This window comes from Oncorhynchus nerka, linkage group LG28 (assembly GCF_034236695.1).
Source record: "Oncorhynchus nerka isolate Pitt River linkage group LG28, Oner_Uvic_2.0, whole genome shotgun sequence".
Lineage (NCBI taxonomy): Eukaryota > Metazoa > Chordata > Actinopteri > Salmoniformes > Salmonidae > Oncorhynchus > Oncorhynchus nerka.
Genome location: NC_088423.1, coordinates 83846934 through 83864680, shown reverse-complemented (window position 1 = coordinate 83864680; position 17747 = coordinate 83846934). Strand labels below are relative to the sequence as shown.

General features: G+C 43.8%; 1 protein-coding gene across 1 annotated transcript; it reads right to left on the bottom strand.

The window, feature by feature from the left end:
* Positions 1-5369: 5369 nt before the first annotated feature.
* On the bottom strand, positions 5370-16875 carry LOC115121728 (lysophosphatidylcholine acyltransferase 2-like). Its single transcript, XM_065013195.1, has 13 exons — positions 16641-16875; positions 15987-16129; positions 13489-13706; positions 12101-12213; positions 11304-11364; positions 9949-10042; positions 9606-9660; positions 9307-9389; positions 9090-9215; positions 8676-8829; positions 7769-7867; positions 7319-7460; positions 5370-6888 (listed from the first exon to the last, which is right to left on the bottom strand). Exons 1-13 carry the CDS (start codon positions 16749-16751, stop codon positions 6713-6715), a joined length of 1575 nt encoding a protein of 524 aa, XP_064869267.1. The 5' UTR covers positions 16752-16875; the 3' UTR covers positions 5370-6712.
* Between the last annotated feature and the right edge of the window lie 872 nt (positions 16876-17747).

Genomic DNA, 17747 nt, shown 5'->3' with positions numbered 1-17747 from the left:
CAGTGATGATCCATGGCACGTAGCCTCCAGTATTGATCCGCGGTCCGGAGCCTGCAGCGAGGGTCCCCAGTCCGGGGCCTGCAACGAGGGCCCCCATTCCGTGGCTTGCAACGAGGGTCCCCAGTCCGGGGCCTGCAGCGAGGGTCCCCAGTCCGGGGCCTGCAGCGAGGGTCCCCAGTCCGGGGCCTGCAGCGAGGGCCCCCAGTCCGGGGCCTGCAGCGAGGGTCCCCAGTCCGGGGCCTGCAGCGAGGGCCCCCAGTCCGGGGCTTGCAGCGAGGGCCCCCAGTCCGGGGCTTGCAGAGAGGGTCCCCAGTCCGGGCCTGCAGCGAGGGTCACCAGTCCGGGGCCTGCAACGAGGGCCCCCAGTCCGGGGCCTGCAGCGAGGGCCCCCAGTCCGGGGCTTGCAGCGAGGGTCCCCAGTCCGGGCCTGCAGCGAGGGTCACCAGTCCGGGGCCTGCAACGAGGGCCCCCAGTCCGGGGCCTGCAGCGAGGGTCCCCAGTCCGGGGCCTGCAGCTAGGGTCCCCAGTCCGGGGCCTGCAGCGAGGGTCCCCAGTCCGGGGCCTGCAGCGAGGGTCCCCAGTCCGGGGCCTGCAGCGAGGGTCCCCAGTCCGGGGCCTGCAACGAGGGCCCCCATTCCGGGGCTTGCAACGAGGGTCCCCAGTCCGGGGCCTGCAGCGAGGGCCCCCAGTCCGGGGCTTGCAGTGAGGGTCCCCAGTCCGGGCCTGCAGCGAGGGTCACCAGTCCGGGGCCTGCAGCGAGGGCCCCCATTCCGGGGCTTGCAACGAGGGTCCCCAGTCCGGGGCCTGCAGCGAGGGTCCCCAGTCCGGGGCCTGCAGCGAGGGCCCCCAGTCCGGGGCTTGCAGCGAGGGCCCCCAGTCCGGGGCTTGCAGCGAGGGTTCTCAATCAGGGACAGCTGTCTATCGTTGTTTCTGATTGGGAATCATACTTAGGCAGCCTGTTTTGCCATCTTAGTTGTGGGTAGTTGTCTTTGTTAGTGGCCTGTATAGCCCTAGGAAGCTTCACGTTCATTTTTGTTGTTTCATGTTTTGTTGGCGACATTCATAATAAGAAGAAATGTACGCTCACAACGCTGCACCTTGGTCCGGTCATTTCCCTGACGACATTCGTGACAGAACTATCTGCACACCCTGCAAAAACTACCTAAACACCCTGCATAAACTACCTGCACACCCTGCATAAACCACCTAAACGGCCCTCATACAATATATGATTCTAACCCTAAACACCTGTCAGCCAATTCAAGTAATTCTACTGAAATTCAAGCAATTTTGCATATTCTCACCTGTTCTGTCTTATTTAACTCTTATTTTAACTAGTCAATTGAGCTGAGAACATTCTCTTACACAGCAACGACCTGGAGAATTGCAGGGGAGACAAGAGTCTTTGAATGGGTCAATAGGAAGCTTGGCCAGAGCCCAGTTGGAGCTTGTCCTGTCCATCCAACAGGTGCAGAGTCAGTCAGTTAGGGTATGTGTTGGCCCTTTGATGGATCGGGTATTAACCTGTCCGTCCCTGACCACCTTAGTTTACCGTACTCAAACTCTGGGATTTAGATGTGAAAAGGAGGCAGTATGTTTAGCCTAGAGAGACAAAAAGGCCAGCCTTGTGTGCCAGGCACACAGCAACAGACTACATAACAGCAACAGGAGACTACTGTACTGTAGTACTTAACTAGGATAAAGTGGATTTTTTATCTCTGACTGTCGTCATGCTAGCTAGTAATAACTATTCCAGATAGAGACAAACTTTGAATGGAAGAAAACCTACTCTATCTGTCTCTGGCTGGTCCAAACCCACAATCTATGGTCCAAACAGAGAATATACATGACACGTTTTACAGCAGCCTTTTCTAGGCTGGGAGCCTCCCTTGGCCTTCACTGTACTGGCAGCAGAATGTGGCTGCCTGACACAAATGGTACCATATTCTATAAAGTGCACTACTTTTGATCAGGGCCCACAGGGCTCTGGTCAAGAGTAGTGCACTACATAGGTAAAAGGGTGTCATTTGGGACACAACCCGAAACTGAGATAGGCTGGAGATGGAGCAACACTCAGATTTTTTAAGAGGAAATAAAGAGACAGTCACTCTCCACATACCCCTCTCCTTCCAGACTCACATCAAATATCTCCAATCCAAAATGAAATCTAGAATCGGCTTCCTATTTTGCAACAAAGCCTCCTTCACTCACGCTGCCAAACATATCCTCGAAAAACTGACTATCCTACCGATCCATGACTTCGGCGATGCCATTTCCAAAATAGCCTCCAACACTCAGCAAACTGGATATAGTCTATCACAGTGCCGTCCGTTTTGCCACCAAAGCCCCATATACTACCCACCACTGCGACCTGTATGCTCTTGTTGGCTGACCCTCGCTACATATTCTTCGTCAAATACACTGGCTCCACGTCATCTATAAGTCTTTGCTAGGTAAAGCTCCGCCTTATCTCAGCTCACTGGTCACCATAGCAACACCCATCCGTAGCAATCGCTCCAGCAGGTATATTTCACTGGTCATCCCCAAACACTTACTTTGGCCGCCGTCAACACTTACTTTGGCCGCCTTTCCTTCCAGTTCTCTGCTGCCAATGACTGGACTGAACTGCAAAAATCACTGAAGCTGGAGACTTATATCTCCCTCTCTAACTTTAAGCATCAGCTGTCAGAGCACTGTACCTGTACACAGCCAATCTGTAAATAGCACACCCAACTACCTCATCCCCATATTGTTATTTATCCTCTTGTTCTTTTGCACCCCAGTATCTCTACTTGCACATCATCATCTGCACATCTATCATTCCAGAGTTAATGCTAAGTGTAATTAATTCGCATCGATGGCCTATTTATTGCCTACCTCCCTACTCTTCCACATTTACACACACTGTACATATATTTTTCTATTGTGTTATTGACTGTACGTTTGTTTATGTGTAACTCTGTGTTGTTGTTTTTGTCGCACTGCTTTGCTTTATCTTGGCCAGGTCGCAGTTGTAAATGAGAACTTGTTCTCAACTGGCCTACCTGGATAAATAAAGGTGAAATTAATCCATTTAAAAATGTAAAAATCCCACAGAAGAGATTGGTAAAACAGCTTTAGTTGAGAGGAGAGGTATTACCCTAGTAAAGGTTTTACATTGGAGGTATTAGCATACCCAGCCAGCAGCCTCTAATTAGGACCGTCTCACTGCATGGCAGCCATTGTCCCTGTGTTTGGCATCTCAGTAAGACAGACAATAGGCGCCGACTGGCTGGAGGGCCCGTCAAGTTAACGATGGTGGCAGCCAAAGGTAATTGGATAGACTTTATCCTCCTTAGGCCAGATATTAGAGAATGGTAATCAATGCTATACTTTTCTTTCATAAACTATTAGATTTTCTGCTGTGGTTAGGTTTAAATCCCATTAATTTCAATCCCCTTCTTTTCTGAGGGACAATTCTTCAGAAAAGTCTTTTTTGGTCCATACTAAGAGACTTACACAGAAAGAAGAGAGTAAAAAACAAACTACACAGAGCTAACTAATGCCCCTGACTGTGGGAAAAGAAGAGCAATTAATAAGGTATCAATGGTATCAACATCATAGCTATCCAATAGGCCAAAACTCTCTATTATGTATTTATTGTGGTAATCTGGACACTAGTAAAAATGAAATTGAAATAGTTAACTAAAATGCATGTTGGTAAATAGATGCCAGTGAAAAGATGTTGGGCCAGTTTGGCTGCGTCTACACAACCAGCCCAATTCAGATAACTTTTTCTACCAATTGATCTGTTGACCAATCACATCAGATCTTTTCATGTCAGCTCCCCTTTGGGCTCCTGAGTGGTGCAGCGGTCTAAGGCATTGCATCTCAGTGCTGGAGGCGTCACTACAGACTCTGGTTCTATCCGGGGCTGTATCACAACCGGCCGTTATCGGGAGTCCCATAGGCGGGGACACAATTGGCCCAGCGTCGTCCGGATTAGGGGAGGGTTTGGCCAGGTTAGGCCGTCATTGTAAAATAAGAATTTGTTATTAACTGACCTGCCTAGTTAAAAAAAAAAAGGATAAGTAAATACATCAGTGCTGATCCGATTGCTCAAAATAACAATTAGTGAAAAAATATTAGCTGGGCTGCCTGTGTAAACGCAGCAATTGTGTGATACATACATCACTATCTCCACCATGGGGTTAAAAAGTTGTATTTGTCTCCCAGTTTACAATGAATGTAGTAAGAAAGAATCAAGTAACAAAAGCTAAAAGCAAGCATTTTGTAGATGTGCACTGCACCACCTCTGCTGACATGAATCTAAATTATAGCCACAATCATTCCGTGACCATCATACAATAAGAAATGTAATCGTCCCCAGCTTCCAATTGGCTTGTTCAACTCCTATCCTCTTCCCTTGGAGAGAGGGATGACGCTGGTCAAGTGGATGACTTCTGTCACCTGGTGGTGGGTTACAGAACAGAACATGCAGATAAACCACTGAACATAAATACAAATGCAGCATGTAAAGTGTTGGTCCCATGTTTAATGAGGTGACAAAAAAAATCCCAGAAATGTTCCATATTTTTCTCAAATTTTATGCACAAATTTGTTTACATCCCTGTTATTGAGCATTTTTCCTTTACACCTGACAGATGTGGCATATCAATAAACTGATTAAAGAACATGATCATTACACAGGTGCTGGGGACAATAAAAGGCCACTTTAAAATGTGTACTTTTGTCACAAAACACAATGCCACAGATGTCTCAAGTTTTGAGGGAGAGTTCATTTGGCATGCTGACTGCCACCAGAGAATTGAATTTTAATTTCTCTACCAAAGGCAATGTTGTTCAATGTCGTTTTAGATCATTTGGTAGTATGTTCAACCGGCCTCACTGCAGACCACGTGTAACCACGCCAGCCCAGGACCTCCAATTCTGGCCCTATGCCCTCACAGGCCCACCCATGGCTGCACCCCTGCCCAGTCATGTGGAATCCACAGATTAGGGCCTTATAAATGTATTTCAATTGACTGATTTCCTTATATGAACTATAACTCAGAAAAATCTTTAAAATTGTTGCATGTTGCATTTATATTTTTGTTTAGTATATATGCCATCCAGCAGACACTTTTTATACAAAGGGATTTACAGTAAAGTGAGTGCACACATGTATAGTATGTGTATGTGATTCCTACAGGAATTGAACCCTCAACCTTGGAGTTTCTCATGCCAAGCTCGAATCAACTGAGTCAAACAACCATACACACAAGTAAGTACACTAACAGGGAGAATACACATAAATAGAACAAGACAGTTGAAAGCAAAAATACTAATTACAGAAGTTTAAAAGCTATAAAATAAAAGTCATCGAAGAGTTAAAATTGTACTGGATTTTATTGCAAAAAAATAAAGTTTGCTGTGTTCACAAAACTTAACAGAATTGCAACAACGCGCTCTGCTAAATAAATAACAATGCACGCTAGTTAACTTGAAACCATACATAACCCCTGGAATACACTGTTGTATTACAAGACACACTTGCCTTTTTGCTCACAAATTGCCTTATTTTTCAGTAGATGCTTGGGCTTTAGTTTGGCTAAAGCCATAAGGTTCCACTGCTGCCTCAGCAAGATCACTCTTCAATGGAAATGCAAATAGAAACAGATGCAGAGCAAAACCTTTAGCTAATTATACAGCAGCACGACTTACAGTGTGTGTCCCTAAGCAGTGGAAAAACTGTAAAGCACAGCATGTATCCTTATAGCTTGTCTTATTGCTCCTTTGCTGGGTTGCCAGATTGGGTTGATATCATTAGAAAAAGCGGGTATTAATGATGTTTCCTGCAATCCAGTCATACATTAAAGACTTTCAACTCATACAAAAGCAACGTTTGGCAGCCTTTCCAGTTATCTTCAAGGAAAATGTGTAGAAAACAGAGGTGAACAGGTAGACACATTAAAGAGTACAGGATACAGTCATCTCAGAAGGGTATCCAGGTCATTTAAATACATTATGGGCTGGCACTAGGTAGTTTTCATCTGAAGAGGCAAAACTATGACAAAACAATGGGATGCCTTAAATCAAAATCAGCAGGGGAATCTATAAAAAACATTGGCAAAAAGTTCAACATTGCTATGAGCAACTTCCTAAAAGCGTTAGGATTAAGTGGATATCTGTATAATGTTCAACCTTCCTATGACCACATTACTGCCATAAACAAGGATCTGAAAAAATATACTTGGAGGTCTGATTCCACCCCATCTGTACAGAAACACAAACAATAGCTCTTACAAACCTCGCTTACAAATCTTTTTAAGGCATTAAAAAATCATAGAAAGAATTTAAGCAAAAAATATATTTTATTTTTAGCAAAAAAGCAACATTAATTTAAACATACATCATCCTATTTCCTATGAAAAATTGAGGTTCCAGTTCTCTAAAATCAGTGCAATAGAAAAGATCCTGTTGTGGTTCATCAGACTCAGTAGTTAGTCTCTTTGTGTATTCAACTGAGAGCTCAAAAAGAGTTCCGTCTCTGTATATGATCTAGATCGACAACATTGCAGTCGGCAACTGCAGACTTGATCAACAAATCACCTTGGATCTTAAATAACTGTATTATTAACAGTAGATCAGTCAGTTTGCTCAGTCCGTGATCAGCTACTGAACAAAATGTATGGTAATGCTCTCAAACACAACGACAGTCTCTGCCTCAGACTTAGTCGTCCTTTTTGTCAGAGACGCTCTCTTCCTGGTTTTCCTCAGAGGAGACGTGATTGGTGGAGGAGAATTCTGACTCCAGCCCCTGGAGGGCCTGGTACCGCTGGAGCTCCAGATAGGTGGTGAACAGCTTGGCATACTCTGGGTGGTTCAGGGCAAACGCCTGGAACTCGGCTGGAGAGAGAAATGGAGAGACAGAGGATCAAATCAGAACTTACAGTAGAATATCTGGTATATTATCGATGCTCACAAAACTGGAATTCAGTTTCAGAGAGGATCAGTGACTAAAGAAGCAATTCTGTTACATCATAAAAATTCAAACAAAATTCCACAAAGTTGTTGTTTAAAATGGCCTACTTTTGGTGAAAGTTATGTTAATTTCCTATGGATATTAAAACTAAAGGATAACAAAAACTATACAAATATTAATATCCCACTTTCAAATCCATATAGTTTCTCTTTCTATATTTCTAGAATGGAGAGATCCAAGGCTCAACCCGGCCTTTTCTATGGTGTTCCGTCAAGGCAAGCAGTCAGCTGCCTTTAGTTCATGCTGGAGTCCTCCACTTCAGATAACCTTTGACCTTCACAAGGGTCTACTTACAGAAAGTGATGAATTCAGAGCTGTCTGTATCTATCTCCTTAAAGAGTTTGGAGACGTTGAGGTCACACACGCCTAGAGCAGAGCGAAGCATGGAGGAGAACTCTTCATGAGTGATTCTTTGGTCCTCGTCAGTGTCAAACAGCTGAGAGGAGAGGGAGACAATTAGTTAAGTAATGACAACACATAGGCTTGATTATTGAAATCGAGACTGCTCTTATGACCGTGTGGCTTTCAAACCTACTTCATGTTCCCCTCAGACAACCACAAAATACAGTACCCCCCCCCCACGTATTTGACTTTATCGTAGCCACTGAGTGCTCCTCTATTGCTTCCAAACCATGGGAAGACACAGTCTGCGTCAGCTATGTTCCAACGCCCCAATGTCATGTGTTGTACAGCTAAATGTGACATGGCAACATTCGCAACAAGCAGGGTTTTTATTGGCCGAACCTGGAAAGCTGTGCGGAGGACCTCTTCGGTGTTAGCTGGCCGACATAAGATGGTTACACCGATGACATACTCTCTGAAGTCAATGGTGCCATCTCCATCCTAGAGAGACAGAGTGACAGCTAAGTATCAGTTAACAAAGCCAGACTACTCTCTGAAGTCAATGGTGCCATCTCCATCCTAGAGAGACAGAGTGACAGCTAAGTATCAGTTAACAAAGCCAGACTACTCTCTGAAGTCAATGGTGCCATCTCCATCCTAGAGAGACAGAGTGACAGCTACGTATCAGTTAACAAAGCCAGACTACTCTCTGAAGTCAATGGTGCCATCTCCATCCTAGAGAGACAGAGTGACAGCTAAGTATCAGTTAACAAAGCCAGACTACTCTCTGAAGTCAATGGTGCCATCTCCATCCTAGAGAGACAGAGTGACAGCTAAGTATCAGTTAACAAAGCCAGACTACTCTCTGAAGTCAATGGTGCCATCTCCATCCTAGAGAGACAGAGTAACAACTAAGTATCAGTTAACAAAGCCAGACTACACATTGCATTCGGTGGACTACAATACTCTACAAATACAGTATGTTTTTCCAAGATGAACAATGGTTCCTTTATTTCTTCAGACAGTTTGTTTACCCTCTCTATGAACAAAGCAGTGGGGGACAGCATACTAAATCCTCGGTTACTTCGCCCATCCAGTCACCGGTTGGAGAGAACAGACAGAATGGCTGTGGTCTGATTCTCTACGCTTTGAAAGAATAGTGCAGTCGTACACTTCCCTTTGTGGATTTCAAAGGAATGTTGTAAGAAATATGGTGCAGACTTCCTCCAGTCAAGCTTGCACCAATCCAACACAACCTAGGAAAGCCTAGAAGAGAGATTGAACCGAACTAGATGTGACTGGCTCTCACCCTGTCAAATAGAGCAAACAGCTCCTGCAGGGCGGGGCTGATGGGCAGCTTGAGGAAGCTGGCGAACTCCTGGATGGTGATGCGGCCTCCTTTACAGGAGCAGGCCACAGCTGCAAAGCCCTCCAGCTCCTTCTTCACGTTGTCCCACTTCAGGCTGAGGGGGACCGGGGAGGAAAGGAGGAGGGCAGGACACAAGGACTTACTCAGGGGTGGAAGAGGGTGTAGGTCTGTGTGTGTGTCCAACTATTACCAATTGCCGATGTAGCAGTTGGCCAAATGTAGCAGTATTGTGTAAGGCAGTGTTACTTCAGTGTGGAGCTTGCCAGTGGGTGACACAACAGTACATAACAGGACATAGTGTGTTGCCACAGTGGCAATAGCACAGTATTAGAGCGGTAGAGGAGCCAGTCTTACTCAAGTTTTTGGCTGATCTTAGTGAACTCCACTAGACCAGCCTCCATTGGCAGGGTGAGCTCCCCAGCCGAGATCATCAGTCTACAGTCCTCATATGTGTGGTCCGTCACTGGCACACCCAGGGCCCTGCACACACATAGGGATAGAAGAGATGGGTAAGAATATACATAAGGAAGATATGATTAAATGCTGTATTACCATTCACACACACACTTACTGGGCCATAACATTTCGTACGGTCCTGGCGAACAGCACAGGTCTTTTCTTTTCCTCCTCAGTAGGGGTAACTGGAGGAAGAAACTGGAGGAGAGGGCAAAGGTCAAAACAGGGACTAACCAGGAAGTACAGGCTAACTAGAGGGCTACCTAGATAAGGTCTTTATAACACATTCATAAGCCATACATAACACCTTTACAAACCATACATAACACACAGGTACTGATAATGAATGTGTTATGAAGTCATTATCTCTTGGCTTTCTAAGTAAATATTCCTGTGTATTGTGTTAATACTAACCTCTATCTCTACATTGGTGTAGAGCTGAGACAGAGTGAGAAGCAGCAGGGTTCTCCTGAAAGAACATCACCACAAATCATCATCACCTCTATTCAAAGGGCATAACGGCAATCCCATACAACAAGATTGAAATGTAAGCCCACTAAACTGAAAAACAATTCATCGCTCAACAGTGAAAATCTCTATTCCCAGAGTTTGAGGCCTAACTATGGCCCATGAGGAGAAGTCACAGGAACATAGTTGCAATATGAGACACGGTACAGAAAACAACAGGGGACATGTAGCGTCGAAGCGTTGAGGCAACACTGATGATTGTAATCCACTGAGTGCACTGCAGACTTACGAGCTGAAGCCTTGCCAAGTCCAAGTCACAGTGTCCAGTCTGTTGGGATATCTCATGACCACAGGCTGCACCGGGACCCCAGGGATGAAGGCACCTGACGGGGAGAGAGGGACAGAGTGAGACCCTACTGACCTCCAGCACCAGCACTGACTACTATTCTAACTTACTGAGCACACACACACACAACCTATATGTGCAAACACAGGAGCACAGACAGCCGATGACAACTCATTTACCCACAGTACACATCCTACCAATAACAAGACCTGAAGCTGGATTCATCTAACCCTGATCAATATACCAATCAGTACTGTAAGGAAGCCACTAGTATTAGGTATGTTGGTTTGGCTATTGGCACTGTAGTAGAACAAAGTCATTCAGTTAGATGCAAATGTCCATGCAAAAACTGTAACATGCCATAGAGTGTAATTGATGGTCTTGTATGCTGTTATTTGCATTGATTATTAGATGCATTCTCAGGTTTACAGCTTTAGGATTGAACCATAGCAATTGCTACTGTTTAATTCCCTCAGATCCTAATAGCCTAGTTCTTGGTATTGAGTGAAGATGATCAGTCAGTCATTTCCTTCTGAAGTTAATTATCACATCGTGCAATCTATTAAATGTCGCTATGGCTACTGTTCTGTTTCAGGAAGTAATGGATTCACTCAGGCCCCTTCACTCTGGAGAAGCCCATTGAGTGTGCATCAGGTGACTGACCACACAATGAGGCAGATGGCATGTAGCATACTGGGAGTAAATGAAGAGGTGTTGTGTCAAAACAACTGTAACAGTATTACTTCCGTCCCGCTCCTCGCCCCAACCTGGGCTTGAACCAGGAACCCTCTGCACACGTCGACAACAGTCACCCTCGAGGCATCATTACCTATCGCTCCACAAAAGCCACAGCCCTTGCAGAGCAATGGAAACAACTACTTCAAGGTCTCAGAGCGGGTGAAGTCAGTGATTGAAACTCTACTGGCGTGCACAGCTAACTAGCTAGTCATTTCACACCGGTTACACAAGCACCCCAGAAAGAAGCTAAATGAACACCATTCTGCAACCGCATGATGGCCCTATCTCTGCCATTAGTTTACGAGTGAATTTGCATTAAGTAAATGACACCACTAGTGTGGATGGTACTGTGTGTCTCTCCCAGCAGACTCTTTGTCCCCACTATAAACAAATGACAACCAGCCTGTTAAGTGGGAATACAACATGGACATTGTAGGGTCCCACATGATTTTCATACCCTATCAACAGTACACTGTTTGGTATAAGTTGATACCTTGGATCCACACAAAGGTGTTTCTACTCCTATTTAAAAACAAGCATGGTAGTGAAGTTCAACCTACCTTGTTTGAAAGTGATGAGACATGAGCGATTTGTACAAGTCCCCTCAGGGAAGACCAGGATCTGGAACATAAATAACTAAATGTTTCTTTTAGGAAAGGGAGATACCTAGTCAGTTGTACAACTGAAATGCATCTCCTGCATTTAACCTAATCCCTCTGAATCAGAGAGGTGCGGGGGGTGCCTTAATCAAATCCACGTCTTTGTTGCCCAGGGAACAGTGGGTTAACTGCCTTGCTCAGTGGCAGAACGACAGATTTTTACCTTGTCAGCTCGCTGATTTGATCCAGCAACCTTTCGGTTACTGGCCCAATGCTCTAACCACTAGGTTACCACCACTGACAATGTAGATGGATCTAGTCCAGTGTTTCATTCTATGCTGAATGAAGCAGACTTTCTGTCACAAAGAAGAAGCCGCAGAAATTGTGTTTGAAGGATATGTCATGTGAGAGGAAGTTGACAAGCTAGACAAGACATGATACATTATGATAAAAAATATCAAATGGCTGTGTGCATGTGTGTGTGTGTGTGTATGTGTTTAACTATACTTGTGGGGAACAGAAGTCCCCCACATGAATAGTAAAAAAAAAAAAAAAAAGACCCCAGTTGGTTAGGCCCCATCAAATGGTATTTATGGGGGGTTTAGGGTTAAGGTCAGAATTAGTGTTAGAATTAGGTTGAGGGTTAGGAGCTAGGGTTAGAGTTAGGGGTTAGGGAAAATAGGATTTTGAATGGGACGGAATTGTAAGGCCCCACAAGGTTATTCAAGACTGTGTGTGTGTTTATGCATGCTACAGACCTGTGGCCAGCGGCCTCCAGACTTGGCTCTGCTGTCTATCTCCATAATGGTGTTCTTACGGGAGTCTGGGTCCTGTCTGGAGACCAGCACCGGCTGGAGACACCGCACAAACCCTGGATGGAGAAAGGAAAGACACATCAGATAAACTCACACACTAGTGCTGAGCAATTAGTGTTTTTTAGCGTTTCGAATACGATTATTAATTATTTTTTAAAAGATTAAATGCACTATGCATTATGTGGATTGAATACTGTTACACATAATAAAACAATTAATAAAAGTCCCATGATAGTAGTGACTGTCCATTACTGCTTATCACTTATTAACCATCATTTATTCACATTACTTTAATAAAATATTGCAGTTGTGTATATTACATCTGTTTTATGTGATGACTTTATTATTATTATTATTTTTTTATTGCTACCTATGCTGTCTGACAATATCACTATTTTGTAGTTCTTCAAAGTAAATAAGGCATACTTTATGACTGCTGAATACCAACTATCGATCCCTAAGATCATGTATTTTTAGTTAGAGATGCTGCACAAAGCAACATCTGCTCTCTATATCACCTCACGATCTCGCATTCTTCTGTCTTCCGTTGCAGGTGTAAAAGAAACACAGACCGGACAAGCAGATGCACAATAGATTATGGTCACTGTAGTTAATTCCCATTTTTTATGCACTAAACTATGTATAATATTGGCCTGTTGGAAACTACAACATCACACAGTTCAGGCTGGATCTGATTTATCTCTAGAGAATGTACGAGAATCTGTGCAATGTACGCATTGAGCTCACAGAATAAATGTATTTTTTTAATGGAAATTAAATAATTGAACCACTGTTGGTCAATTAGTTGTTTAAAAATGTCAGTTAATCGCTCAGCACTAACGCACACCATTAGAGGCTGGAGGCCTGTAACCCTGGAGAGAGGAAACACACATCAGATAAACACTAACACACACCATTAGAGGCTGGAGGCCTGTAACCCTGGAGAGAGGAAACACACATCAGATAAACACTAACACACACCATTAGAGGCTGGAGGCCTGTAACCCTGGAGAGAGGAAACACACATCAGATAAACACTAACACACACCATTAGAGGCTGGAGGCCTGTAACCCTGGAGAGAGGAAACACACATCAGATAAACACTAACGGATATTAAATCTGCAAACAGAATCAGCACAAATACTCACACTTATCGCTGACAGACCCACACACACTTATCGTTGACAGACCCACACACACTTACCGTTGACAGACCCACACACACACTTACTGCTGACTCACAAACACACACTTACTGCTGACTCACAAACACACACTCTAAACAAAAAAATCCCTCTACTAAAAAACAACAGAAAGAAACAACACTCACTGCCGAATACAGGAGTGGCGAGGTTCTCAGTGCGGGACACAGTGGAGGGCAGGCCTGCTACGATGCACACAATGCCATCAAAGAAGGTGGAGTGTGGGGCCACAACCAGAATGGGGGCCTCTGCACTGCTCACCTGCTGGCCCTTCACCACCACCCTGAAGCCCATGAAGAAGTAGTAGGACCTCCCCAGGAACGCCATCACACGCCGACACATGAACCTGGGGAACCAGAGAGTCAAACAACAGAGATTTAGCATGAAACTATACAGATTAAACTAACAGTTGTATACTGTCAGGAATATTCACATAGAGACACTGAACATGGATACATATAGCCTACATCTGAATGGACCAATATTACAGTCAACATAGATCTGTGTGTTGTCAGGACCTCAACTTAGCCTTTTGATGGTCAGTAGTACTGTACTAAGTTGGTGCTCCATGTTCATCAGCTAGTTAGTGTTATCAACTATCAAATAAAACAGACCTGAACACGAGCGATAAACAACCAGCAGCTGCATGTGTAACAGTATAACTTTAGACCGTCCCCTCGCCCATACCCGGACCAGGGACCCTCTGCACACATCAACAACAGTCACCCTGTAAGCATCGTTACCCATCGCTCCACAAAAGCTGCGGCCTACTTCAAGGTCTCAGAGCAAGTGACGTCACCGATTGAAACGCTATTTAGCGCGCACCGCTAACTAAGCTAGCCGTTTCACATCCGTTACACATGTAGCTGTGGTCATATCAACACATACAATCAAAGAGAGAGGGAAGTGGGCTGCTTTTGAGTCACAGAAGAACACATTTGGCCTCATGCAACATATCTCTATGACCCCCTCCATTCTGAGGAAATAAAGAAGAGGTAGATAGTGTTTTGTTCGATACCGACAAGATCTAATGAAGACTGCTTCAGCTACACACAAACTGGAGAGTTGTATCTCCATCTCTGCATTCAAAGACTTGTGGCTGCTTTGCATCATGTATTGTTGTCTCCTCCTTTTTGCCCTTTATGCCGTTTTCTTTGCCTAATAATGTTTGTACCACGTTTGTGCTGCTACCAGGTCATGCTGCTGCCATGTTGTGTCGCTATCGTGTTGTTGTCATGTTGTGTTACTACCATGCTGCATTGTCATGTGTTGCTGTCTTAGGTCTCTCTTTATGTAGTGTTGTGGTGTCTCTCTTCTCATGAGGTGTTTTGTCCTACTTTTGTATTTTATATCCCAGCCCCTGTCCCTGCAGGAGGCCTTTTGCCTCTTGGTAGGCCGTCATTTTAAATAAGAATCTGCTCTTAGCTGACTTGTTTTGTTAAATAAAAACAAATAAATAAACACACAAAAAGGGCTTATGTAGGCTACATTCCTTTTAACAGCTTGACAGTTTCATTTTTAGTTGAGGATGAACAAGAATTAGTGTGAAATTGCATAGTTGTTACTCCTTCGTCCTTCCTGCATTTCTCAATGTGTGAAAATCCCACAGCTCTTGATGTATAGGGGCAATTCCATGGTAACATAGTGATGCTGAGACAGATTTTTCACTTTAAAATCTAGGTCAAACAACAACAAAGACTGCAAAGTTAAAGTTGCACTATGCAGGAATCTCTACGCCATTTCCTGGTTGCTAAAACGAATAGCTAGCCTAATTTCAGTTTATGTGACAAAATAAGCTAGTATAGTGTAGAGAATAATTATACCATCGAAACCTCTGTGAAATATAGTTTCCATAATCAAAATAATTGTTTTTTCAGCTGTTTGAAAGTGGTGTACAAAACCGAAAGTAAAACACTCAAAAACAAAAATGAACGGGAAGCATGGAAATAGTGCACACAGAACAGATTTACCGATTCCTATACTTGCTTTCATGTAGAATGATAGATCTATAACTCATATTTCTATGTGAATTTGGACCGTTGCCCAAAAATATACATATTTTCACTGTAAACAAACCACACAACTATATGCACAATGACTACTTTGAACAATTTCGGCAGAAAATGTTCCAAAAACACACAGTGCACATGCAACATTTGGTAAAAGAATGATGGTTTGTGCTGTTTGTGCAGTTCTGTTAATGTGGAAGCGCCCCTACGCATCAAGAGCTGTGGGATTTTCACACATTGAGAAACGCAGGAAGGAGGGAGGAGTAACAACTACGTAATTTCACGCTAGTTTAACTCTTGTTCATCCTCAACTAAAAACTAACTGTCAAGCTGTTAAGGACTGTAGCCTACATCAGCTCGTTCTGTGTAGCTGAAGCTGTCTTCATTAGATATTGTCTGTATTGTCCAAAACACCAGCAAGCTCATCTTCTTTCCTTTCTCAAAACTCTGTTACCGTGTTACTGCAAATAGGCCTAACTACTTAAGTCATAAACAACAATGCTCTGTACATCCTCTGGAACTAATGATTAAAGTACTCATAGTGGATGCATAGTTGAAATATAGTTATACATACAAGACCAGTAGTGGCACAGGATGGTGTTTTGCAGTATATTTACCGTCTCCATCCGGTCATGGGTGCCACTGCTCCTTTGAGAGGGTGCATGAATGTTGTTATGACAGCAACAGGCCATGTTACCATGAGAACCAGAGTCAGGAAGATGGCACGGATAGGTACCAGGAAGATTCCCCGGAATACACACTGCAAAGAGAGAGAAAAAAACATCACACACACACCAGTTTTTTTTTATACAGATCTAAAACGTGTTAAGGTTACTGACTTCATGCCACTGGAAGGACTTTAAAGAGCCATTTTAAAACACACATTTCCTAACCAACATATATAATGCGCAACGATACAACCATTGACCAAGGGATACGCACGTTATAGACTTTTCATTCTAGAAATGAACATGGTTGGAGGCATTTCTAGAAGGGTACACAAATGCCTCCATTGTTTGTGTTACACAATAACAAGGCATTACAAAAGGATTGTCAGGGTTTCATCGGTTTAGATTAGCTATGTACCTGTACTGTATGCTATAGTCACGCACCACCAGACACACACACAGCCGAGGAGCTATAGAGGACAACCACCCGGCTGCGCTCATCGGTGGGTAGTGGAGTAGAACTGTTTACGTTTGAATACCAACCCCAGTTCCGTGACCGGTAAATTAATGAGTTAATCGATTTATTTTACATTTTATACTCACTTTGATAATGTCAGCCTTTGCCAATTTCACCTCCTGCACAAAAGGATTAAGGACGGCCGGAAGAAACAGAGATTGCTGCCTGGGTAGCGCGAACACTCTCCGGGGAGTCATTCTTCTCGCTCGGGTCGCGGTATGGCGTCAATAAGCTTTAGAATTGCACAGTAGTTCTGCAATCACCCCACTTCCTCGATTCGAATGTTGCGATAACATCGGTCACAACAACCGTAGAGTGAGGACGAGAGTCATCTGGCACTCTGCCTCCGATTACTTTTAGGCCCCACCTACTGCACTGGGTTTACGTGGGATTGTAACCTTTTGCCTGGTGGGCAGTGGTGGGGTGAAACCACAAATAAAATTACTTGACACATTGGAAATAATTTACACAATAACAGAGCAAACTAGAATCCGATTTGAGCCTAAACAGAGTACACCGTGGCAGAATAACTGACCACTTTGACTGACCTAAAATGAAGGAAATCTTTGACTATGCACGCTGTACGGACTCACGGAGCATAGCATTGCTATTGAGAAAGGCCGCCGAAGGCAGACCTCTCAAGAGAAGACAGGCTATGTGCACACAAAATGAGTTGGAAACTGAGCTGCACTTCCTAACCTCCAAATGTATGACCATATTAGAGAAACATATTTCCCTCAGATTGCACTGACACACAAAGAATTCGAAAACACAGTGTGCCATCACAGCAGCAAGATTTGTGACCTGTTGCCACAAGGACAACCAGTGAAGAACAAACACCATTTTAAATACAACCTATATTTATGTTGATTTATTTTCCATTTTGTACTTTAACTATTTGCACACCATGCCAATAAAGCCCCGTACATTGAAATTGATTCACTGAAATAAATGGTGTTGAATTACAAAATGTATAATTTTGAAGCAACTTTACAAGATTAGGGTTGCATTCAATAGACTAGATATAGGGCCTAAAGAAAAGAAAACACAGAAATACCCATAGAAGAATAAGAAGTTATTGGGGTTTATTTTCACAGTTTAGCAATTGGGGTGAAATTGTTGTGTTCATTTGTATGAAATAAACGAAGTCATATCTCAAGTGCAAAGGCATACTATGGCTGCGTGATGACATG

What these genes read in the sequence shown, in the direction of transcription:
- LOC115121728 (XM_065013195.1), bottom strand. Translation starts at nt 16,751, where the DNA reads ATGACTCCCCGGAGAGTGTTCGCGCTACCCAGGCAGCAATCTCTGTTT. An exon ending in TCTCATCACTTTCAAACAAG is followed by an intron (nt 10,043 to 11,303) that starts GTAGGTTGAACT and finishes TCTCCCCGTCAG; the next exon opens with GTGCCTTCATCCCTGGGGTC. An exon ending in ACACCAATGTAGAGATAGAG is followed by an intron (nt 9,390 to 9,605) that starts GTTAGTATTAAC and finishes CCTCTCCTCCAG; the next exon opens with TTTCTTCCTCCAGTTACCCC.